The 24,354-nt window shown below is 41.8% G+C and overlaps 1 protein-coding gene across 2 annotated transcripts; it reads left to right on the top strand.

Annotated features, from left to right (window-relative positions):
• Nucleotides 1-934: 934 nt before the first annotated feature.
• Nucleotides 935-24,115, top strand: TXNDC8 (thioredoxin domain containing 8). 2 transcript variants are annotated; one of them, XM_010978719.2, is made up of 5 exons: nucleotides 935-958; nucleotides 4,341-4,445; nucleotides 7,811-7,870; nucleotides 10,249-10,314; nucleotides 24,008-24,115. In XM_010978719.2, exons 1-5 carry the CDS (start codon nucleotides 935-937, stop codon nucleotides 24,068-24,070), a joined length of 318 nt encoding a protein of 105 aa, XP_010977021.1. In that variant the 3' UTR covers nucleotides 24,071-24,115. The 2 variants fall into 2 exon arrangements, with proteins under 2 accessions (XP_010977021.1, XP_064346942.1); XM_064490872.1 differs by lacking the exon at nucleotides 24,008-24,115 and adding an exon at nucleotides 23,020-23,350.
• Nucleotides 24,116-24,354: the final 239 nt, after the last annotated feature.

The following is a 24,354-nucleotide window of genomic DNA, read 5'->3' as shown; positions in this document are numbered from 1 at the left end:
GTCATTTCACTCATACAAAAAAGAAAGACAAATAGCTCGTTCCTGAGAGACCTGACGGGAGGTATGGAAAAAACCAGAAAGAAGGATTTTGCTGTTTTTTGTTTTACTGTAGAATTCTGCTATTTCTCACTTTGTCACTGTTGTGACGCCGAGGGAGATGGAGGAACACTGGTCATGGCCATATTTGGGTTTTTTTTCTGACATTGAATTCTGGAAAATGACGAACCACCCTTTGCAGGCTTTGGCAAGCTGCTGCTATTTTTGTAATGCTCAGCAGCTAAAAATGTTGATACTTTTTAAAGGTTGTGAAAACAGAGAATAGAAGACAAAAACTCCATGTGATCCGTGAAGCCCCAAATATTATCGGGGTCTTTGCAGAAAAAGTTTGCCAACCCCTGATCCAGTCCATAAAAGTGAAATTTCCTTACCTCTTAAATAATTGGAGCAAAAGAACCCAGTTTAGGGACTCTGTGGCTCATAAAACCAAATTTATAGGAGACATTACTATAGGATTAAGGCTTTAGTCTTTCTCCACTGCAAAATAATCCCTTAAAAATCCTAAGTGAAAATAACTCATCTGTTTAAGGTTACCTAGCTTATTGCTCATTTGGTGGTGGCAGGGGGTGGAGGAGGGGAGGGCGGGGCGTGGAAATAGGTGATAGAAGATTAAAAGGAGACAGACACGTCACTGATCTGGCACACTAGGCCAGCAGTTGGCTGATTCTTGGCTCACCACACACTAACTAGTCATGGCATAAAAATGAAATTAGCTCCAGGCCTGCCAGAGTTCCAGGTTCCGAGATGTCATGTTTAATGATGTCATAGAGAACTTACCCTTATGTTCCGGCAAGGACCCTATAATTAGTAAGAGACAGCTACGGTGAGCCAACTAACCCAACAGCAGAGTCTGGTCAGCAGTTCCCAGGCGTAAATCATGGTGCAGAATATCAGAGACATGGCAAGTATTTTTTTGGCTTCAAGAAGTATTTCAAAAGAGACCATCTTGAAAACAGATTGGATAAACTTTCAGAATTATTTCCTTTGTTGCTCTGTAACAAGAGATTTTTTAAAAATTTTTTATTGAAGTGTAGTTGATTTACAAAGTTAGTTTCAGGTGTACAGCAAAGTGATTCAGTTGTACATATACATACAGGTATATATTTTCTTTTCAGAATCTTTTCCATTATATGTTGTTATAAGAAATTGAATATAGTTCCTGGTACTATACAGTAGATCCTTGTTTATCTACTTTATACATAGTAACGTGTGTCTGTTAATCCCCAACCCCTGATGGATCCCTCCCTGCCCTTTCCCCTCTGGTAACCATAGTTTGTTTTCTATGTCCATGAGTCTGTTTTTGGTTTGTAAATAGAATTTGTATCATTTTTTTTTTTAGATTCCACATATAAGTGATACAGTATGATATTTGTCTCTCTCTGACTTACTTCACTCAGTATGATAACCTCCAGGTCCATCCATGTTGCTGCAAACGGCATTATTTCATTCTTTTTTATGGCTGAGTAGTATTCCATTGTATATTTACACCACATCTTCTTTATCCAGTCATCTGCTGATGGACATTTAGGTTGTTTCCATGTCTTGGCTATTGTATATAGTGCTGCTGTGAACATTGAGGGACATATGTCTTTTCGAATTATAATTTTAAGAGGAGAGTTTTTTTAATGCTTACTCTTCATGTTGTTTCTTGAAAGATAGTGCTCTCTAGGGAGTAGCCAAGAGAAAAATTGATCAAAAAGACTTTTATGCCTTCCTGCTTCTCATTTCTTGCTCTGACTCTAGCTGGATCCAGGCCAGCTCCTAACATATCCCATCCTTACCTGATCCCACTGATTTTACCTTAGCTGTACCTGGAGAATTTTATGGAAGTAAAATAGTCCACGTTTGCCATTCCCCAGGAAAGAGAACAGAAACCCCAGACATGCCTATAGAGTAGGGGCAGGAAAAGTGATGGCCAAGGGCTTCACCAGTTCCTTAGGTGGTATTTTTTATAAAGCTACTTTCCATTTATTGTCCAATGGAACTGCCATAACAAATCTAAATACATATATAAGCTAGGGATAATTCTATTTATCAAGAAGAAAATTGCCTCTAAAAGAGCAGTCAGGGGCCTACATCCTTTACAGGAGTGGGCATTAGCATCCAGACTTGCTGACTCCAACCTCATTACAGGAGGGCCAGGAGCTGGAGGGAAGAGGGGTCACATGGGGCCCAGGCCTTCCATCTCCCAGCATCCTCAGACTTAAGACTTTTAACACTTTGTCCAAATGTACCTGTATGTAAGGTCACAAATATGAGACTGACCAGACTGAAAGAAGGCATTGCCATGTAACTTTGATATAAGAAAATGTTTTCAAATAGCACACTTGCTAACAATTTGAGGTTTTCTGTTTTGTTTTGTTCTGTTTTTTTCTGAGAATCTCACAGAATATTTGGGTCTCACTCATCCTCTGAGAAGCCCTCTCCATCTGCTCCACAGGGACCTATCATGAGAGCCTATAGTCTCCTTTATGTCCTTATTTAAATGTCACATTGAGTTGGACCTTGGCCACCCAGACTGCACTTGTCATCCAGCTCCCATCCTTCCTTCCTTCTCTATTTTTCTCCTTTTTTCTTTATTGGCAGTGATCACTAACTCATTATATATTTTACTCATTAATCTTACCATTTGGCCTCCCCCTAGCTGTAAGTTCCACGAAGGCAGGGGTTGGAATGCTTTGTCTTTCTGTCCACAGCTTGTCCCAGCAGCGCACCCCATTCCTGGTGTAGAGCAGGCCTCGGGAGGTACATGTGGAATCACTGTGTATACGATAGGGGTGTTCCCTTCAGAGAACCTGGCCAGGTCCAATTCATGGGACCAGCTAGGCCAGTCACACCCTAACAACTACTGGGATGTGAAAGGAGTCCGGGGGCTCGTGAGGACAGCATCTACCTTGTAACTTCAGAAGCAAGTGAGAAATGGAGGCTTGGCCTGGCTCTGTGAAATGTTAATGGCCCCTCTCTTAGAGGAATATTGGTAAAGGAAGAGAGTGTCTTTGAGCCATCAGTCCCACCCACTTGAAAGAAAGCCATATGGCAATGTAATTGTCAAAACTCCCCTCTTATAGAGTGTATGCCATCTGTGAATAAACCCCATCCCTAATTCCAGTGATAGGTGCTGATTTACTTACTTCAGTGAGTGAGCCCATCCCTCCATCTTAATCAGTGGTCCAGGGGTGTACACAGCATGGCATTTGAGCCAGAGAGAGGAAGAGTGAGCCCCGCTGCTGTAAAGAACTCAGGAGATGATTTCGTATAGCAGTTAAGAAGATGGACTCTGGAGTCAAGCTTACTAGGTTAGCAATCCCAGCTACACCACGCACCAGCTGGTTGACCATGAGAAAGTCAATAAAGTTAGTTTTCTCATCTGTAAAATGGGGGTAATAATAATAATACCCACTACATAGGGTGGGTGTAAAGATTAAGGACGGGAGTATCAGGCCGGGAGTAAATTAGGTACCATTGTTGCAATTCCAATGAGAAAAGGAAAAATAAAGCTTGAACAAAACAGTATATAGCAGCAAATTATTCACTCATCAACTAAACACTCCATGAGCACCTACTGTGTGCCAGGAAGGGGCCGCGGAGGCACAGGAGTGAATCAGGATTGCGTTCTGTAGGGACTTGTTGGGAAGACAAGCCATGCACGAACTAACTGGTGTAGGACAGTTGTTGTTTGGAAAGCAATCAAGCATAGTTACCGTGATCTGAGGCCCCAGGAAGGGAACCCTTACTTTACTTAGATGATACAGACAGCTGATGGTAAATTCACCTAAGACATTCAGCAAGAAGCATGTCTAATCCTTAAATGGATGGTTTTCACTATAGCTTTAATAATGATCAGCCCCCCAAACACCAAAGGAGACAAAACCAAGAAATGATTCAAGGTGTTAGGTTACTTCTCCTTTTAAATTTCACTCTCAAGGCATGTTTGGGTCCTTGTTTACAAAAATCAAATATAGATGCCCACTTTGAAGAACCGTTCATCACCACCCTCCACCCCTCATCTCTCGCTGGTCAATCTCAATTTCTCCCTAGAGGTATCCAGCCATTACCACCGCCATTACCAACCCATTTGGGAAATGGAATTCTAATCTTTTTTTGTGGGTTTATTGTCACTTATATATAGTTAACAGATAAAAATATACATGCCCTCAGGGACATTTAGAAATGGTTGGGCCCCCGGGACAACATGGGGGTGAGGCACCATAACTCAGCTGTCATTTTATTCCCTGCAAGACTTTATGATTATACCCATTTCCTCATTTATGTTCTGGTCTCAGGATGAATTAAGAAAATTTTTGAAAGCTGCTGGAACGAATCTTGTGGTGGTTGAATTTTCAGCAAAATGGTGTAGTCCTTGCAAAAGGATTTATCCTCTTTTTCGTGTAAGTATCATCAGTATCTTTTTCACAATTTTAGAAGGAATTTAAAGTTCCCAAATCGTTCTCCCAGTAAATCTTCAAAGTTGGCTCTTATGAGCCATTATGGAATGATATTTCTGGGAAGCATCCTGATAAATCTGAAGGCAATAGGCTAAGATCTAATAGATCATTAGTACAGACATCAGAAGATTAGTACTACTTGTTGACGGATGATTCTGCAAGGAACATCAAGACGTGAAAAAATACAGAGTACAATTGTACAAGAAACAGATTATTCATAATAATGACATTTTACCAAAGTTCCAGAGTTCAGAACTTCCAAATATCGGAATAGATTCAGCAAAACATGATACTTGTTTTTAACTATAGTATAAAAGAATGAACTGCCCCTAATCCTTCAACACTATTATCAGAACAAATCCTGAGTCCTACATATTCCCTTCATGTCTGATCTACTTCATGAAATAATCTAGTAAAATACACCACTTAGTTGTAATTGAATATTTATATTCAGATCTTTTTCCACATATGCGTTGGTTCATATTTTTATCGTCTCCCGATTATAATTTTAATGTCTCTACAATGTGTTATCTAGTTAATTTTTCTACTGCCCCATTTAAGAGTTTTCACCACTTTATTTATTTTTGGTAAAACATGCTGCGGAAAGAAACTCAGGGTATTTCCATTTCTCCTTACTGTGCGGAAGTTTCACGTTTACAGTTTTGTGAATTTTATTCCTTCAAATACAAAGTTTTGATTTCTCTACACAACTGAAAATACACTGGGTTTTGGGGGTTTTTTTTTTTTTCAGCGAGGTTTCTAACATTTCAACTGTTTTTGACTTAAACTCTTGAATCTCCCTGAATTCATTCTGAACACAGTCACAACCTTTGATATTTAATTTAAAAGAGATGGATATTCAAATAGGGAAATGGACTACATGACATCTCAACAGTCATTCTATGCTTAGAATTCTTGGAATATCCAGGGGGGTACATTTTAATATCTGACAGGTCCCTGATTCTGACAGTCAAAACTTTGAGCAAAAGAGTCCCCAATGTTTAGCTTCCAAAGTATAAATATCCTCACCTGCTATGAAGTCAAAGCCAATCAAATCCCAGTCTGGAACTCTAGCTGCAAGGGAGTCCCGGGCATCTATCTGTTTCCATTTCCAGGCTCTGCAGGAAGGTGGAATGAAAGTTATTTGGCTAAACCGTTACTCAAGACATTTTCAGATACACAAGAACTAAAACTTGACTACCCACAGGGTCTCTGCTAAAGGATGTATTGTAACAAGAAAAAAAAAGTGAATCCTATGAAAATGTGCGTTTTAAGAAGTGATGTAAAACTTCTAAGTCCTGAGTGAAGTCCCATTTGATCTGGGCCTTGATGACTGAGAGCAGGGCTTAGCAAACTTTTCTGTAAAGGACCAAAGAGTCAGTGTTTTCAGGTTTGAAGGCCGTATGATCTCTGTCATATATACTCAGCCTTGATGTCGTAGCACAGAAGCAGGGCAGTGGTGAACACATTTCCATAAAACTTTGCTTCCAAGACCATGTGGAGACTTGGGTTTGGTCTATAGGGTGTAGCTTACTGATTCTGGGCTAAGAGGATCACCAGGTGTAGAACCCCCATAAAGACCATTTCTGGAAAAAGGGAGGGGATCAACTTGTTGAGAAACTGCATGATGTGATTGTGGGAAGGCAACACCCCATGAGGCTAACTTACAGCGTACACGGTGGAAGGGGCAACACACAAGCCTTCAAAAGGAAGCTGAGCCAGATGGAGAAGGCCCTTGTGTTACAGCTTCATGAGTTGCTATAGAGAGTCAACAGAGAAGAGTGTGTAGAAAGGTTTTGCCGTGATATGTGAGTTTTAGGAAATACTCTTAGCAGTGTTGTATAAAAGCGGGCTGGAAAGACAGAGGCAGGTAACCCAAGGCCAACAACAACTGAATGATGGGTTTACCAAAAGTAGGGCAGGCGTTTCAGGAGAAAAAAGGAAGGATAAATTCAAGACATTTGAGAGCTGAGATCAGCAGGACAGGTGACTAGATGGTAGCAGATTACATGTGAGGAGGAACAAAGCAGAAGGAAGAGTTGTTGTTGAGGGCAGAGGAAGGTCCTAGGTAGACGGAGTCGGGTAGAGAGAGAGGGCAGTGTTCACAAAGGGAACCCCAATTGAGCAAGGAACCCATATCTGTACCACGTCTTCTGGCTACTACTCGATACAGAAATGACAACCGCTCTTGTCCCTGTCCATTTCCTGTCAGACTCAGGAGACTCTGAAAACTTCATAAATAGGACCTGACCCTGGGAATCAGATGTCCACATAGGTCAAACCCATTCCCCTGGCTCCTACCCGGGAACATCCAAATAGCTGGAAATTTGAAAGTTGCAGGTTAATTCCCCCAGAGTTCTTCAGCGGCACTGTCCTCCTGCCAGGCATGGAGATGCTGCCAGTCAAAACCAGCATCTTTGTTCTGAAAAAGTACTCTGTAACACTAAAGGACTTCGTGTTTCTTATCCAAGAGTTTTCCCCCAATTTCACCATCTTGATGGGCCACCAAAGAGGGAACTCCCACGTTGGTCACCTTCTGTGGACAAACCACCGGAGAGAGTGCCGATGACGGAGCTCTGCACGTGTTCATCTAATCAGCCCACGTCATCATCTCCTGCTTCCCCGTGGGAGCAGCGCCCAGTGACAGCCCCATCTGTGGTTGTCTCCGCTTGGCCAAGCTCTGAACACCTCACATCACCATCAAAGAGAGGTTTCATTTGAAACAGGTCACTGGAAATGCTTGAGATACAACATTAATGCAAACAAATCAATATGCTATTGTGTCCTTAGAGTATGAACACAGCTGTCTGGGGAAAAAAGGGAGGGAGGGAGGGAGGAAGGAAACCCAGGAGCTGACATTGACAGGCTGCTACCACTGCATCTGATACCACCAGACCCATTACCAACACCGTTGTCCATGCAGCTGCCAAAAATGCTTCCAGAACAAACAGAAGCAGAAGAGAGTTGTTTCTCCCTCCTCCCATTTTCCATTTTCCTGCCAATGTTTCCATTTGGCAAAACCTAACAGGAAGACAGCCAGCCGGCAGAGGATTCTGGAAAATCTAGTTTGATCCCTCGTAGGACACACACTTTAGGTTCTGGTTCGGCAGTTGATCTTGGCTTGACCTTGGCAGCCTCCAACCTTTGACTTTGGTGCTAGAAGTTCTAGGTGGTGGTGCAATGCCAGTATGATGCCTAGCTCTCTTGAACAAACTTTCTTTTCTTGTTTTTGCCCCCAAGACACTTCTGCTGTGTAACTGAATATTAACATTAAGCTAACGGGGCATTTTTATTCTTTTGCTTTGAAGGCAATGTCTCAGCAATACCCAGGTGTAATGTTTGCCACTGTGGATGTGGACGAGGCTCGGGTAAGAATCTGAAATCCTTCCCTGGAGATAGTTAAATTCAATGCAATGTCATTAAGAGCACGGTCTCAGCGTTTAGATCATCCATTTAAAGTCAAGCCGAATTTCACAATTTTTTCTGGTGAAGTGTAGTCAACTCCTTCATAAAGCTCTTATATACATATATGTATTTTTTAAGATAGCAAATATGTAGCTCTCCTGCTGCCCCCTCCCTTCCCATACTATGGGTGAATTCACTGATCAATCCCAATATTCTTCACCGCTTGCTCCGGATGCCGCCCCACCGTCCTGCTCAGCAAAGTGGCTCTAGGCGAACAATACCAATTGGATGGAGTTGGGCTCAAGGTGAAAAAAGATTTTCTGTAATAGATTCACCTGTAGTAGATTTACTAATCAATTTCTAAAGCCTAACTCAATGCATGACAGACATTTCAACATACCTTGCTTTCCTCGTGCTCTATCTTGGGCTTTTTGTGGAGTTTTTTAAACATCATGAGGAGTTCCAGGAACTCTTCCCCTGAAGTGCCCAGAGCCTTTCTTCCTCATGCCCACCCCACCCCCAAAATAACCAGCCTGGCATCCTCAATCAAAATGTGCTTCTTATTACACACAATGTGTCTACAAAATTACTCTTCCTAACATTGGTTCATTTATAAGCAGGAAAAGTAACAATAAAAAGTGGCCTGTGCATACACTGGATTGAATTTGAGTTTTAGAATCACAAGAAAAAGTATCTATTATTCACCCATTCTGCCCTATCATAGTTTTGTGCCTTTTGACTTCTTATCAGTTCATCTCTATAGACTTCAATTTCTCAGATGTAAAACAAGGTAATAATACTTAACAGACTAGGAAAAGATTTTTTTTTAAAATACCCCAAATATATGCCATACTACCCAGAACATACTAGAAGTTCCATTTTTCCATTTCATTCAAAAGCGTGACAGTGTTTAATTGCTCTCAAGGCTGAATCACATGCATTTGGAATACACAGCTAGGATCATTGTCTCTTTGTCTTTTTTATATTCACAGAGTTGTGCAACTCTGACTACAGTCAGTTTTGGAACCTTTTTACTTCTCAAAAAAAAAAAAAACATTGTTCCCTTTAGCAGTCACCCCCAGTTCCCTCCCCCGACCACCCCGATCCTAGGCAACCACAATCTACATTGTCTGTAGATTTGCCTATTCCGGTCATTTCATATAAATGGAAGTACAGAATTCATGGTCTTTTGTGACTGGCTTCTTTCACTTAGCGAAAGTTTGCAAGATTCATCCATGACGTAGCATGAATCGTTTCTCCATTTCCTTTTATTCCTGAATAATATACCACCATTTATTTTTCCATTCATCCTTTGGATGGGCATTTGGGTGGTTTGCAACTTTGAGCTATTATGAAATAATACTGGTATAAGCATTTGTGTATTTATTTTCATTTCTCTTGGCTATGTCTCTAGGAGTGGAATTGCTGGGTCCTGTGGTAACTCTGTTTAACATTTTGAGGAACTGACAAATTGTCTTCCTAGCAGCTGCGCCGTTTTACATTCCCTCCAGCAACCTGTGAGGGTTCTGATTCCTCCACACCCTCCCTGACATGTGTTACTTACTGTTTCCCTTTTTGGTTGTCGCTCTTTGTCTTTTACAGTGAAACAAAATATACAATTTTCTAATAGTAATTTATTCATTGTTGTCATTGCTCTGGTCATGAAAATTATCATTTTGTGTGTGAGGGTGTGTGTGTATGTTGTGGGTGGCAGGGAAGAGATTTATTTTGATCCTATGGGTGGCTAATTTTCTTTCGACTCTTAGGATAGATAAAAAGTGGCATTTGAAATCAGATTGTAATGGATGAAAACAATTGGAATTCTGACATATTTTCTCGTCTCTTGTCTCCAAATCTTTCACAAAGCTGGGCAGTGAAGAGTCGTAAGGCTTAAAAGAAGGAAACATGTAAGATTTACTTAAAATGCAAGGCATTCTATCACCCCGTGTCTCAAGTGTGAGTTATAGAGAGACCTTTACTCATTCTTATTTTTTGCAAGATGCTCTTTCCATATTGGGTTCCACTGGGGCCCTTCTGCAATCTTTCTCAAGCTTTTTTCAGTAGAGCTCATTTCGTCCTTCTGTCCATTCTGTTTTGGCCCCCATCTCTTACCCGTCTCCTCAAGCTCCTTGATGAGAAATTCCAGGAACAGTCATTTTCTACTTTCACATTCCTGGAGGCTTTGTGGATATGTTAGAAAAGTTCTTGGCAGGAGAATCCGTAAAGTATCAGCTGTCCCTTGGCATTCAGGCATGCCTCCCGAGAAGTCACCAAGAACCATGCTAGGTCCAGAGAGAGGATACCAAAATTGTGACTTCATTCTGTTTCTTTTCCTTCCCAGGAGTTGGCCGAAATTTATCACGTCAAAGCAGTACCCACATTTCAGATGTTCAAGCAATTCCAGAAGGTATGTTTCCATAGTAACTAGCAGATTGAAATAGATTATAGAACCATCAGAGTCGCGGGGAAAAAAAAAAAGGCCTGGGGTACCCTGGATGGATGAAACAACTGTATATATTTTTAATCTTAGCCATGTGATTTTTAGTTTATGAACTTTACATATTGGTAAGGGGTTAAAAAAAACCATGAATTGTAATGAATCTCCCCATTCAGACCATATGAGGTGTCCCTATCTATAAGAAATACCCCACTATCATCCCTATCTGGGTCCAAACCATCAAAAAAGAATCTTACCCATAAGACATAATTAAATTCTTGCACCAATGTTTACAAGTTGTTCACAAACCTTGGGTGAATGTTAATCCCAAGCTATCACAAGGCAGTATAGCCTAATGGCTTCCCACCTCCTAGCAGTTTACTTAACAAGCTCTTTGTGTCTTAATTTCCCTAGCTGTGAAAACACAGATCATAACATGTTTTTCCCTCTCATGGGGTTGTTGTAAAAATTAAGTGAATTAGCATAGCTAAACTTTTTAGACCCATCCTGACATGCATTAAGTGCTCAATAGCTCATGTTAGCTGTCATCTTGAAGATATTAATGGAACAAAATGTCTAAAATACTGGGTATGTGATGAAACTAGTAATTGCATATATGGCTGGGAGCATTGTCAATTGTGCATATCTTATGAAAGGTGATTTTGCAACATACTTAAGAGGAACAAACTGTGCATTCCCTTCCCCACATTATCCCACTCCTGGGGACTCTGGCTACAGAAGTGCCTCATGGAAAAATAAACAGCTAAGTGTTTAGTAATTGTAGAATTATTTCTATTACAATATGGAAATCATCTAAATGTATTTTTTTTTAGTAGAGTGGCTAAGTGATTTATGATCTATCTATGCAGAATAGTACACAATGAAAAAGAGTTATGAAGACTATATGCAAAGTAAAACAAATTTCGTACTTAAACTTTGTAAAGATTACGTCTGTCATATGGAGAATGAAAGCATCTGATAAGCTAGCTGTAGGATTTTCAGTTTCCATTTGTTTGCATGTATTTGCTGTAATGTTGTTGAAGCAATGGATTTAAATAATTTTCCAAAAACAATCCCACTATCTATTGCCTCTCTTGACTTTTTACTTGAAAATTGAAACCATTTGACGTAGCATCCTCAACTCCCCCACCTACATTGTCAAATTATTTGTGCCATCTTTTGTCATCGTCTCCTCCTCTTCCATCTCAGGAAGGAAGATGCTTCCCGCTTTGAAGTCAGTTCCATCCATCTCTTGAGTGCATCCCTCCCTTCTGTGCCAAGCTTTTACCCATCAGTTATCCTTTTTCAAACCTAGTATTTGGACCCTTGTTGTTCTTGCCATCCGGCTACCATTCTGCATTCTCTATTAACAGTTCTCTGATTCTCCTCCAGGGAACCAAGTGCTTTCCTATTCTGAGTCCATGTGCTTCCTTAGGGCTCCTTCTCCAGGCCTTGACCAACCAGTGGACTCCATCCCCATCAGGAAGGGGCACTTCACTCCAGTCAAGCCAATCCAAGCCCAGCCTGAGCTAATTTCAGGACTTTGCTTACGCAGCTGTGTGAAAGCCTTCTCTTCGGAGTGCACTGAAGTTGAACTTGCAAAGACATGAGACTGATGCTGCCACAGCCAGCTCGCCCCCAAAGGGAACCCAGAAATGAAGCCACCATACGGAGGCTAGCAGAGTCAGGCCAAGAAGTACCAGTGGCATTGATTAGACCCTGGATCTATCCATGCCTGAAACCAAAACTTGCCCCATAGATTCTTCAGTTATGTTAACTTAGAGTTGCTTTTTCAGGCATTTGCAACTGAACATTTTCTAATGAATAGCTGATGTTCTCTCAGACTCTTCCTCACGTCATGGTCTAATTCTTGAAAGAACTGAATATATTTACCACTTCCAATTCCATTCATTCCATCATCTACTTTCTTGAAAGTCAAGATCCAATTGCCATTCCAAGCCCACTTTTGTTTGACTCAGCTCTTAACTTCATACATGTTTCTGATGCTGTTCCCAGCCCGAGTGCCAAGGATCCTCCAGCACCTACTTTAAATGGCCATTTCTCAACCCTTGAATTCCTTGATTACACAAAAGCACGATTAACTAATCACCTCCTATATTCCAGAAACTTCCTCATCTGTTGGCTTCTATCCCTGAGTCCTCCCCAAGCTCTCTTCTGGCTTCTTTGTCTCCTGCTGTTCTCAAATATATGTGTTTCCCAAGGCTCTTTTTTTTTTTTTTTTTTTTTTTCCATTCTGCCTCTCTCCGTTAGTAATTTCACCCTGACTTCTTGTTCTAGCTGTGAATTACCTTTCACTTAAACAGTCGCAGTAGCCCTGCTCAAGCCCAAGTTCACGCCAAAGCTCTGTTCTCTTTTCCAGGTAGACCCTTGCACAGCTCCAGGTAGGTCATGCCCGCTTGATACCCTCCCCTTCTGTTGTCTACAGAATCACAACTAGACCCTTGCATTCAAGTCTGACTTTCAAGTTTCTCCATATTCTGGCCCCGTCTGCCTTTCCAAGCCCATTTTTGTTTGACTCAGATCTTAACTTCATACATTTTTCTCATGCTTTTCCAGGCACTTGGAGTCATTCATATCTGATTTGAAATCCCCATGCCTAAGAGAATCCCCCTGTAGATTACAAAAAAAAAATACTCATTTTGTGTTTGATGAATGGGTGAGTGAACAAATGACTGAATGGGCGAATAGGCGAATACTGGTGTCTTTCCCTGCATTCCACTGCCAGCTCTGCCTCCCCGCCTGATTCTGTCCTGATACTAATCCGACTCAGAGAAAGTTTCTCTCCAGCTCAGAACGGCTTTCTGGTTTCAGCCCTCCTGCAGATGGAATTGCCACTGCTCAGCAGTTTGTTTTATAAAACAAACCTTTGGGGTTTCGACTGATTTTGTGTCTAGGCTCTTGTGCAAATCCATAGCTGTGCTTTTGAGGAAAGGCATGGCCTCAGTTGGTCTCAGTTCTATATGGACGAGGAAGAGCCCTCGCTTGGGGGTGGAGGGACTTCTTATGCTCAAGTATTTCTGAACTGATACCCTGTAGGGTGTGGATTCCTTTTGAATGAATGGAACAGAATGCCTGTGTTCTAGGATCACTGAGGATCTCAAATTGGAATTTCATGGCAATTAGCTAATGGAAAATGAGATTAACTGAATTGATGACAATCAGTGAAGCTGATCTACCTGCCTGTATTCTGAGACCAGGGTCATCCAGAAGGCCTCTAATTGTAACGTGGATAGCCATGTCCCAAGACATTTTCTTGAGAATGGAATTTCTCATTGTATAGTACTAACTTAGCATCCTGGTTATGGAGTTACCTTTTTTTTAACTTGAGATTATTTATGTCATAATGTCAAATGCGTCTACTTCTAAATTTTGTTTGTATCTGTGTGTAATCAAATCTCCAGAAAGATTCATACCTGAGTCAGTTTAGATATCATTTGTAAACCTGCAGAAAAGATTTATAACATTGACTCTATTTGACAAAGAGTATCAGTCCTTGAGGGGAGGGTATAGCTCAGTGGAAGAGTGTCTGCTTAGCATGCACAAGGTCCTGGGTTCAATCCCTAGCACCTCCATTAAAAAAAAAATTAAATAAAAGTAATTACCTCCCCCCCCACAAAAAAGAATATCAATCTTCCGTGCAAAAGACAAAGGCCAAAAAAGGGAGGGGGAGGGAGATAATAGAGACACCGTATTACAAATCTTTTACGTCTTTGACTCAACCCCCAGCATTCAGTATCTGAGTAGCCCCGTGGGGCTTCTGCAAGGTCCCCACTTCTAACCGTTGCATTCAGAGCTGCAGGCAAACCATGAGAGCTTGGAAATTTCCCCCAGGCTCTACCCAACAGTGGTCTTCACAGGAAAACCACTGGAACCAGAGGAAGTTTGGGGTGGCCAGGCAAAAAAAAAAAAAACCAAAACAGTCCATGTGAGTTTCCCTCCTCTCTCAACAGAATTGACTAGGAAGGCTGCCAGTGACATTCATTGTTTTCGTGGGGATAGAGAAAAATTAAATTTACTTCTTTGAGACCACTTCTATAAATGTGCTCCCCTCTTTAATCTGGGAAGGCACAACTGAAAATTGACTTATTGAAGCAGTTAAGTTTTGTTTTTCTAGTATTTAAAAAAAAAAGAAACAACCTGAAGTCTAATTTCCATGAAGAAATGTTCTAAGAAATGTCTTCACATTTCTGGTAAAATATCTGGCAAAGAGCCACTGTCCATTAATGTCTTTAAAAATGTACAATGGATAAAAAGCCTTGTGATAATTCCCCACAGAACAGAGAGTTAAGAGAATAGTCACCTCCCTTGAAAATATGATCTGCTTCCTTGCATTAGATCAGAAGGCTTAGGGAATCCCTTGGGTTTCTCTTTTTCCATGCTGCCCAGAATCTCAGGATTACCTCCTCTGCTCAAATACAATAGCCCCCCTTACCTGCAGCTTCCTGGCACTGCCTCGGTGCCATCTCCACACTGGATCATCCTTTAATGGTTTTGTTATTTTATCTTGCCCTTGAGTCTAGCTCATGTCAAATATTTTCAAAATACGTAGGCTATAAACAAAATAAAACTTAAAAAACAAAAAACTAAAACAAACAGAGCTACATAACAGTGACCCAGGATCATGGTGGGTAATGGGTCTTCCTAGATGCTGGAAGTTTTCATGCAGACGTTGGATGAACACCTGGCAGGGATATGCTGTAAAGAACAGGTGTAATTATTTCACAGTTTTAGGGCAAAGGACAGCCAAAGCAAATTCCAGGTAATAAATAAGGGGGGCTTTTTCCTTCCTGCTGTATTCCTTCATGTTTTCATCTAGGATGTCGCATCATGTCCCAGTAAGATCAATTGTGGTGAAAGAAAGAAAGAAAGAAAGAAAGAAAGAAAAGACAAAACAAAAAGTGCATTCCTGTGGTATCTTTCAGATGGAGCATCCAAAACCTTGGCTGATTTTTGTAACCAGAATATTACACTGCATTCTATTATAAGTAGTTCATGAATTTGGTTTACAGACCCTCTTAAAATCCAGTAAAGAGTATAAACTCTCTCTCCAGGAAAACACACATATGCATGTAAACTGGAGTGTGCATATAGTGTTAGGGTATTCATCAAGCCTCTGAAGCCCATTAGTAGATCCCCGATGTTAATAACATCAGGTCCAGACCAAAGTTGGTGTATGTGTATGGAGCAGAGGAAAGGAAGGGTAACAAAGATTTAGCAAGTCTTGGCCAACCGCTTAAGTGTGAGCCAGTTGTCAAAAGATGGCCCCATCAGTCGTTCTTCGATACGAGAGTAAAATGGTTTCCAGAAGCTCTTAGGGAAGATGGGATATGGGTACATAAATGCTAATAAGTGAGTTGTTCACAAATGAATAATTCAAAAGAACTGAGCTCTCATATTAAGTGGGAGGAAGCCCTTGCCACGGGGCTTTAGCTGAGATCATGGAAGTCGTTGCCAGCAAGCACTCTCCTTGAAGTAGGTAGAGATGAAAAGAATCCCAAGTAAGTGGCATCATCATGTGCTAGAAAGAGGACAGGATGGGAAGCAGGGGTCACAGACTCGGTGTCTTCAGGGGCCAGGCAGGGACAACAAGTGAGACAACAGGAAGTGAGGACGATGGAGGTCCCTGGAGAATCACCCTCCCAAATGCTCCTTGTTCAAAGTTCATAAAAAAGTGTTTGACCCAACCCCCTACGAGTGTCTGCAGCTAGATTTTGCCGTCTCTGGAATCAGATGAACCCCAGCTCTGCTTTCTATTAGTGGGGCACCTTGGGAATGTGCCTTAAGCACCTTAAGGTTCAGTTTTTTATTTGTTGGTTTCTGAACATTTTTTTTTATTGAGTTATAGTCATTTTACAATGTTGTGTTGAGTGACGAGCACAATTTTTCAGTTATACATGAACATACATATATTCATTGTTGCATTTTTTTCACTGTGAGCTACCCCAAGATCTTGTATATATTTCCCTGTGCTATACAGTATAATTAAGTTTCAGTTTTATTCTTTGTGAAATAAAGACATCATCACGTGTCTTTGAACTATTGTCATGAACATTTGTGATGATGTAACTAAAGTGCCTAGCGCTAGACTTACCACATACTGTCAAATGTGGCCATTATTAGAGTCCCAGGATCTAGCTGTGCACCTCTCTCCCTGAGAACTTACAGATAGAAGTTTAGAAACAAAGGTTAGGCGAGATCTCCAAAGCTCTCTGGGTAACTACAATATTCACTGAAGCTAAGTCTTAACATTCAGGACTTACCCACCGAATGGTATTCAGCCTTAATGGACTGCATTAGTTACAGAGAGGGTCTGCATGAGGGGGAGAAGAAAAGAACTCTCACAGGGTCGTCAGGGCTCTGAGGAGGGCAGATCCCTAAAAGGGGTTACATTTCAGCCCCATAAGTAGCTGATACATTGGCAGAGAGTAGTTGACTGGAGGAGGCAAGAACTAAGTGACATGCAGGGAAAGTCAGAGTATAGCAACTGTTTACCACCATTTAGCAACCTTTAGCACCATTGCTAAAGATGGAGCTCTCAGCTGTAGCAACATAAAGGCAGTAATTAACTTGTGTACCACTTTTCTGCAGGGCAGGGATTAGGGCGACGCCAGTGAGGCAAGATATTGCTGGTGCAAGGTGGAAACCTGTCTTCATTTGGATTTTTGATGTTCTGTTCATCATGGATTTGGGGCATTAGATTTTAATAGTTTTTAAAATACTCATTAAGATATTATTTATTGTATTTATTATTTATCTTAATGCTAAGTTTTTGGCACCCTTAAGGGTACCAAATTTAACATTTTTTCCACCCTAGTCCCAGCCCTGTTCTTCCCTGAATTTTAATTGTTGAACTACAGGAGTGTGTTTCATTCAGTGATTCGCCAGAAGGATTTACGAGACTCAATAGCATGTTATGTTCATAACTAAGATTTACTACAGCAGAAAGCACAGAGTTAAAGCAGCAAGGGAAAAAAATACATTGTTGGAGTCTAGAAAGGTCCAGCACAGACTTCCAGTTTTCTTCCTTGTTCAGGGATATGTAGGAGAGTGCTCTCTCTAGCAGTGAACTTCAGGGACATGTGTGAAATGTCTCTGCCTAGGGATGCCCGTTTGAGTTGCTGAGTTTGAGACCTTTGAGGGGGGACTAGTCACACAGACACATCTTGCTAAGTAACCATTGCTACACAACCTGCCATGACAATGGGAACTCAGGACCCCACCAGTAAAACCAGGTGAACATCATCAATATTGATGTTTATGCAAAACAACTTGACAAGCCAGTGTAGCATACATAGTCCATTGCTCTGGATGTGTGGAACAAAATCACCCATTACTAACAGAGAACACTTGGTGGACTACATTTCCTAGGGGTTGATGAAGGATCAATCATGGTTCTCTTGGAGACAGGCAAGGAGTGCGTCAGGACTCTCCACGTTAGCTTTTTTCTCACATGGAGTCATGTGGAAAATCACAATGTCACCTTTAAGTAGCAATAGTGCTAAATTGTGCTCATTGAAGAACATGGCTTAGACCCATGTCAAAAGACTTCCTACTAGTCCCTTGAAGCCTAGACCTTGAGATGACGCACCTATGGGAGAATCTGGGGCTGCAGAGGAGAAACTTACCCACCCAGACGGAGAAAATACTGCTGCTTTTCAAAATTATTGAGCCCCGAAAATGAGGACAGAGGGCGAGAGCTTTCCAGGGCTATCTGTAGAAGGCAGATGTCAGACCCACTTCAGATGCGCTTTCCAGAAGGAGAACAGACCTGCCCCTTGAGCAGAACTGCCCCTTGAGCAGAACACTCCCAAAACGGGAGCAGAGAGGCCAGAGCTCAGCTGGTAAGCTCACCTCTGAACTTGGGGAGGAGTAAGTGAAGGGACATGGGACACAGGTCTATTTTCCCAATACTGGATGGTTGAGCAGAATGTTTAAAGAAAACGTGAGAACAAGAGTACATGCCATTGAAAGGAATGGCTATTTCCAAACTATTTTTATCCCCGAGAACAAAAATTCCATCCTACACTTCCAGTAACGTGCAGAACGACATCTCCTCTGGCCTGAGTCCAAAGCCACTTGTCCTCTTCTCAGGGTAGCTTGAGATGGATTCCCACAACGTTGGGCTCATGCCTCCTTTTTCGACAGAAAGCCCTGTTGTCCTGAGTGACTAGCCCTCAGGCAGCTTCAGTTGATGGTATAGAATTAGGATTGGCAAACTACAGCCCCAGGGCTAAATCTGACCCTCCACCTGTTTTTGTAAATAAAGTTTTGCTGGGACACAGCTCAGCCCATTTGTTTAAATATTGCCTACAGCTACCTTCGGACTACAATAGTTGATCTGAGTAGTTCTGACAGACCATAAGGCCTGCAAATCCTAAAATAGGTATTATCGGGCCCTTTACAAAAAAAAAAAAAAAAAAAAAAAGAGCTTGTCAACTCCTAACATAGAAGAAGCAAAGCAATTTAGTCATTATTTGTGCCACCAATGCGCTAAGAAACAGTTGCCTAGGTGGTTTCTCAATCCGCTGCAGGAAGATGAAAAGTGAACTAGTGTTGTTACTGAAATCTCACTATTGGAGCAAGTTGAGAAGAAGGCCAGTAGAGATGAGGAAGAAATTAGATAATAGATCACTCTTATATGCTCTCTTCTTGGATTCAAGTGCATGTAAATTCAAGCTGTTGGAAGCACTATTTCAGATAGGCTGTGTCTTCTTGGTTGGATTCTGCTCAACTCCAAAAACTTTAATGGACCTGCTTGCATTTATTTGCAGGGTCTGCCCTGGGTGTTGTGGAAGTCAAAGTGGAAGTGTACAAACACCTGCAATATGATGCAGATGGTTTGGGGGAAGGAATGGGTGTGGGTGGAGTCCGAGAAAGAAGCCGAGATAGGATCAAAGGGTAATTAACACTGTCCACCTCGCAATAGAAGGTTGAGGTACTTTTAGACATTCTCTTGTCAGACATAGCCTTGTCATCTTATTAATCAGTTTTAGTGCGTTAATAAACCCTTCCTAAAGAAGAAAAAGAACATCATACTATTTCAGATTACAAAGTTGTAGTGTACATGTGAATATTTCTACGGCCATCGCCCCACAAGAGTCTTGCATCAGTCGGTTGGTTGGGCTTTTTTGTCTGTGTTGTCATTGTTGCTGTTTCTTTGAGAATTTTGTTGTTGTTTTTAACTCACTGCAGATGTCTGTAAATCGTTGAGCTTTCATACAGCTGGTCCAGATACGACTTTGGTGTTCACTCAGCCACGTTGCACATCAACTGGCCAAGGCATGTTCTAATCGTTCTAGGAGTGCGTCACTCGTCAGAATCCTTAACTTATATTCTCAGAAGTCATTGTCTCTCTAGCCCCTTGGCATTTTCCCAGTGACAGGAATAGACTTTTTTTTATAGGTGATTGAATGTGTTTGGCATGAAAAATTTCCTCTCATTGACCTGGGTTGTCAGTAAACGGAGGTGGAGGGGTTCACTTTATTAATCTCTCTATTTTTATCTGTTTGAAAATGTCCTTAATAAAAATTGGATTATTTTTTTGACTGTTGGACGCAGGTGGTTCTGTAATATATGGGGACAGCCACCTCTTATCCCACTGGTCTTTGCAAACGGGAGCTAAAAATTTTCATCAGCTGTCATTACTAGAGTGGCATGAAAAAAAATGAAGGCATTGAAAAGAGCAGGTTAAACGCTCCTTCCTGACACCTCAATGGAGCATGCCTTCGAGAGGTACAGCCAAACATTCAGGTTATAAAGAAGAAAATATTCTCGGTGGAAATTGTGTTATTTGCCTTGCATACCTGTCCCTTCCAAAGAAAGCTATGTATGAAATAAGCTCTTATCACTTAAGCTGTTCCTCACTCATTAACTGTATTTATTAAGCTCCTGTATGCAAAGCCCCATGCTAGACAGGAAGATACACATATCACGGGTGCCTTTGGCAAACTGGACAAAGAAAGAATAAAATAGATCACATAGCGCCTCCTCCCTGAAACGTAACACAGAGTCTTGGACCTGGACCTCAAGGACCAGAAATCGGCTTAGCTCAACGAACTTCAAGTCCAGCACCATTAACAGAGCACCTACGCTGGGTAAGGTTCTGGGCTGGACACTAGACATGTGGAGAGAAAACTACAGTATAGTCCCCATCCTTGGTCTAGTGGGAGAGACAGATTAAAAAAAAGCAAGTCTTTAATAGTGGGAAGTACTGGGTACAATGAGATGACAGAGAAGGACTTAAGGGAAGTCTTTATGTGTTAAATCTCGAAGGATGTTTAAGATTAGCAAGTGAGAGAAGAGGGGAAGAAGCAGAGTTATAAAATGTCGTGGGTGAGGGTCAGGAATTATTTGATAATCACACACTAAGAGTATAAAATTATCAAATTATCACTAGAATGTGAACACCACGAGGGGATTTTATCTTGTTTTGTTCACCATATGTCTGACTTATGGAAGGCACTCATTAAGTATTTATTAGATGAATAAATGAATCCACTACAACGTGTTACTAGAGTTCAGAGTTTATGGTGAAGAGTGACCCTAGACATAGACAAGACAAAATCAGGAAATCCTGGTATGAAGCTTCGATTTTATGATGAGGGAGAAACCCTGAGAAATTTTTACAAAGGATAGCGTGATGAGATTTGTGTTTTGAGCTTCAATGGGGGAAAAGGACCTAAGGGGCCTAAGACTGGAGACAGAGAAACAAATTATAAGCTCTTGCTTAAGTCCAGGTAGAAATTGATGGGATAAAAATCCATGGAATTCAGTGACAAATTTAATGTCACCTAAAGCCATGCGAATGGCTAGCATGAGAAAGACTGGCAATACCAAGTATGGTCCAGCATGGAGAACAACCAGGAACACTCATCCCCTGCTAGTGGAGTGTAAATTGTTACAACCACTTTGAAAAACTGGTGGGTGTCTCCCACTAAAGCTGAACTCAGGCGTCCCCCTTTCAGCTAAACAACAGAACCCAAAGAGAATGGCCGCTCACATGCCCCCAAAGATGTCCCTACGAAGTTGTGCTCCTAGAAGCACCATCAATCATAGCCAAAATGGATAAACTGTGTTATAGTCATGCAATAGAATGTTTTTAAAAAGTAATCATAATTTTAAAAAAACAGAAAAATGAATGTACTGCCATTATATGGATAAATCTCATGAGCACCATGTTGAGCGAAAGAAGTCAGATACAGGAGAATATATACTGTAGAATCCCATTTATAGAAGTTCAAGAACACCCTAGGCTAACTTTTGATGAAAAATCCCAAATAGTGTTTGGCGTTGGACACAGGGCAGTGACGGGGAGCTAGCTGCCAAACTCCATCTATCTCTTGATCTGGACCTGGTTATACAGGTGAGCTCTCTTTGCAATAACTCCCCAGACCGTATGCTGAAATTTGCACAATTTTCCGCGTGTGTATAATGGCTTTAAATGCGGCTTCAGTTTCCCAGCTCAGGGAACAGGGTGGGCAATGGTGCCCTGTACTAGGTTCTAGGTATCTAGAAGGAAGAGGAGATATATTCCACAGTAGCCAAGGCTCGTAGTGCACTTGGGACTTCTGGCTGCCCTTTGGTGGCTGTCGAAGTGTCACAGCACAGGCATGTCATAACATGGAAACCACCGCTTCCTGGAAATCTCCCTTCAGGGATATGCTTTCCTGTTGCTAGTACCTCGACAGATGGTGCCATCCCTTCACGAAGGGAAGTCTCCTCCAAGAAGAAAAGCCCATCTTTAGAGACCCCCCAAACTCTGGCTCCACACTGGTTTTTGGCAGTAGCGGGGAGACCCTAAGATAAGCAGACATAATTAGATCCACTAGAGTTATTGCCATAAAGATGACAAAAGCAGCTTCTTCTCAACCACTAGGGGTGCGGGTGTCTACAATTACATGGCGGTGGTCATGGGGAACAGACCCTTCTTTGCCGGTGCCTTCTGCTCAGCTGTTACGTGTGCCTTCACTGGAGTCCAGCCACTCCTGAAGCAGAGGAGTAGAGGATAGAGGCTTGGGAGGAATCTTGGACAGAAGCCACGAGGAAGGATAAGTGGGAGCCACTGCAAACGTAGCACCCTTCCAGCTTCTGTGGGGAAAGACAGGCTGAGACAGAGGCGGAAGCCCAGGTCTCTCACACCCTGCATTCCACCCCAGCGTGGATGACAGGCAAGGGGCAAAGTTCCTTTCCGACTAGATCAAGTGGTCTAGGAGGTCCTGATACCCCCGAGCGAAAAGGGTTAAAAGAGCACTTCCCAGCCCCCACCCTCCAGGCTTATGGAGCAACCAGGGCTTCCTTTGTCTCACCTTGGGCAGGAGTTTCCTGGCAATGGGTTCAGCACCTTGGTCAGTCAGCTAAGCTTAGCATCCTTTTCCCGCCCCCTGCCGAGTCCGGTCATTCAGGTGGCCAACCCTGCCAATGTTATTGCCAGGACTACTTGTCTGGGTACCTGCGCTGGCCTCAGAGGAGTTAAGAAACCCCCTTATGCCCCAGAGGCACCATCCAGCTGCCAGTGACTCTTAGGAAACAGACGATCGCAGGTGCTTTCTGACACCTTCCTCCCCCAGTGGCCAAGGCCAAGAGAACTATTTATAGAGGAGTTGGCTACAAACCAGACAACCCAGATAAATCATGAAATTCTGCACCCACACTTAGGTAACCCTATTCTCAAGAATCAAAAGAGCAATTTGCTGTAATAGAAGTGGATCCCTGAACGAGCCGGTAAGTGAAATGGGATCAAGCCAGAGGCACAAAGCTGGGTTTACTTTCGAGGAACAGAATGGCCCGTGATGCCTGCGGGTGTCACGCTGCTCCCTGGGGAAGGAGAATCCTTAGATGTGGGCTTAGTTTCTTCTCTTCTGCACACTGAGCACCGAAGTTAGCGCTAGACCTTTCTAACCCCTGCCCCCAAAGTCCTGCCACCCCGTCTTGCTGCTGAAATCTCCCTCCCTGAAAACTTAAGTCTTCACCCAATCTCAGCCTTAGTTTACCCACATTCTTCCTTCTCCCCAGCTACTTCATACATTTGAAACTAAAGTGATAATGAATAGTAAGAGTCTTTAATTTCCATATTTCATCAAATAGAAGATGCTCATTGGCAGATGGACCATTATTTTATCTACTACTGAAAAGTGTTCCAAATAAAATCTACCATCCACTGTGAAATGTACCCTGACTCAGAGATGTGCGAATTGGAAAAGAAAATGTGCTTCTTAGAATCAGTTGATTAAAATACTGTTACCTGGGCAAAAAGTCAGGGCATGAGAAATCACAAGCCATCTGAGTTCAGGGAATCAAACATGTGAATTAACCAGCCCTCAAGTGTACAAAGGCTCTGAGAAGTTTCAGTGATTGGTTTTCCTCATTTCCAACAAAATAATACGTTTTAGATCTTAGTTTAGAGGAATATTATAGAGAAATAGATACATCTGGCAAAACATGAGCATAAACAATTTCGAAAAGGTGCCACATGATGAAAACATCAGGACTTGAACGTGCTTAATGTGTATTTCCATTTAAAGTATCTTGCAGACGATGGGAATGAGCAGAGGATAAATTTACCAACAGGAACAAAATTCCTCAAAGCTTCATCTTTGCAGTATTTGAACCAATTCGTATTTCACTTTTGTGTATTTGTGAACAGATTTTTGAATTTTGTGGAGCTGATCCTAAAAAATTGGAAGAAAAGATTCAAGAACTCATGTAAGCTGATCTCCAAGATGAAATACACTTGCAACGTTGTAAAAGGCCACAGTGAACGTGTTTGTGTTTTTATTTCCAGCAAATGTTGTACTGTTCTGTTGATCTCTCTCCTAACGCTTTGCAGGTTGAATTCCACATTGCAATCACACTGCAAAAATCACTTAAAACTCTCGAGTGGTCATTTCCCTTCTCTAATTTGGCCTTTCCATTTACTCTGAGCACATTCCTTAGGCAATGACCTTCACAGCACAGGCCCTGCACAGCTAAGTAATGAGGAGGTTTTCCAGA

This window comes from Camelus dromedarius, chromosome 10 (assembly GCF_036321535.1).
Source record: "Camelus dromedarius isolate mCamDro1 chromosome 10, mCamDro1.pat, whole genome shotgun sequence".
NCBI classification, from domain to species: Eukaryota; Metazoa; Chordata; class Mammalia; order Artiodactyla; family Camelidae; genus Camelus; species Camelus dromedarius.
Note: the sequence above shows the minus strand (reverse complement) of the source record. Positions and strands in the feature narration are given on the sequence as shown.

Coding starts and splice junctions, on each gene's coding strand:
- TXNDC8 (XM_064490872.1), top strand. CDS start 935: ATGGTGCAGAATATCAGAGACATG. Junction 959..4,340: donor TGCAGAATATCAGAGACATG/GCAAGTATTTTT, acceptor TTCTGGTCTCAG/GATGAATTAAGAAAATTTTT. Junction 4,446..7,810: donor GGATTTATCCTCTTTTTCGT/GTAAGTATCATC, acceptor TTTGCTTTGAAG/GCAATGTCTCAGCAATACCC.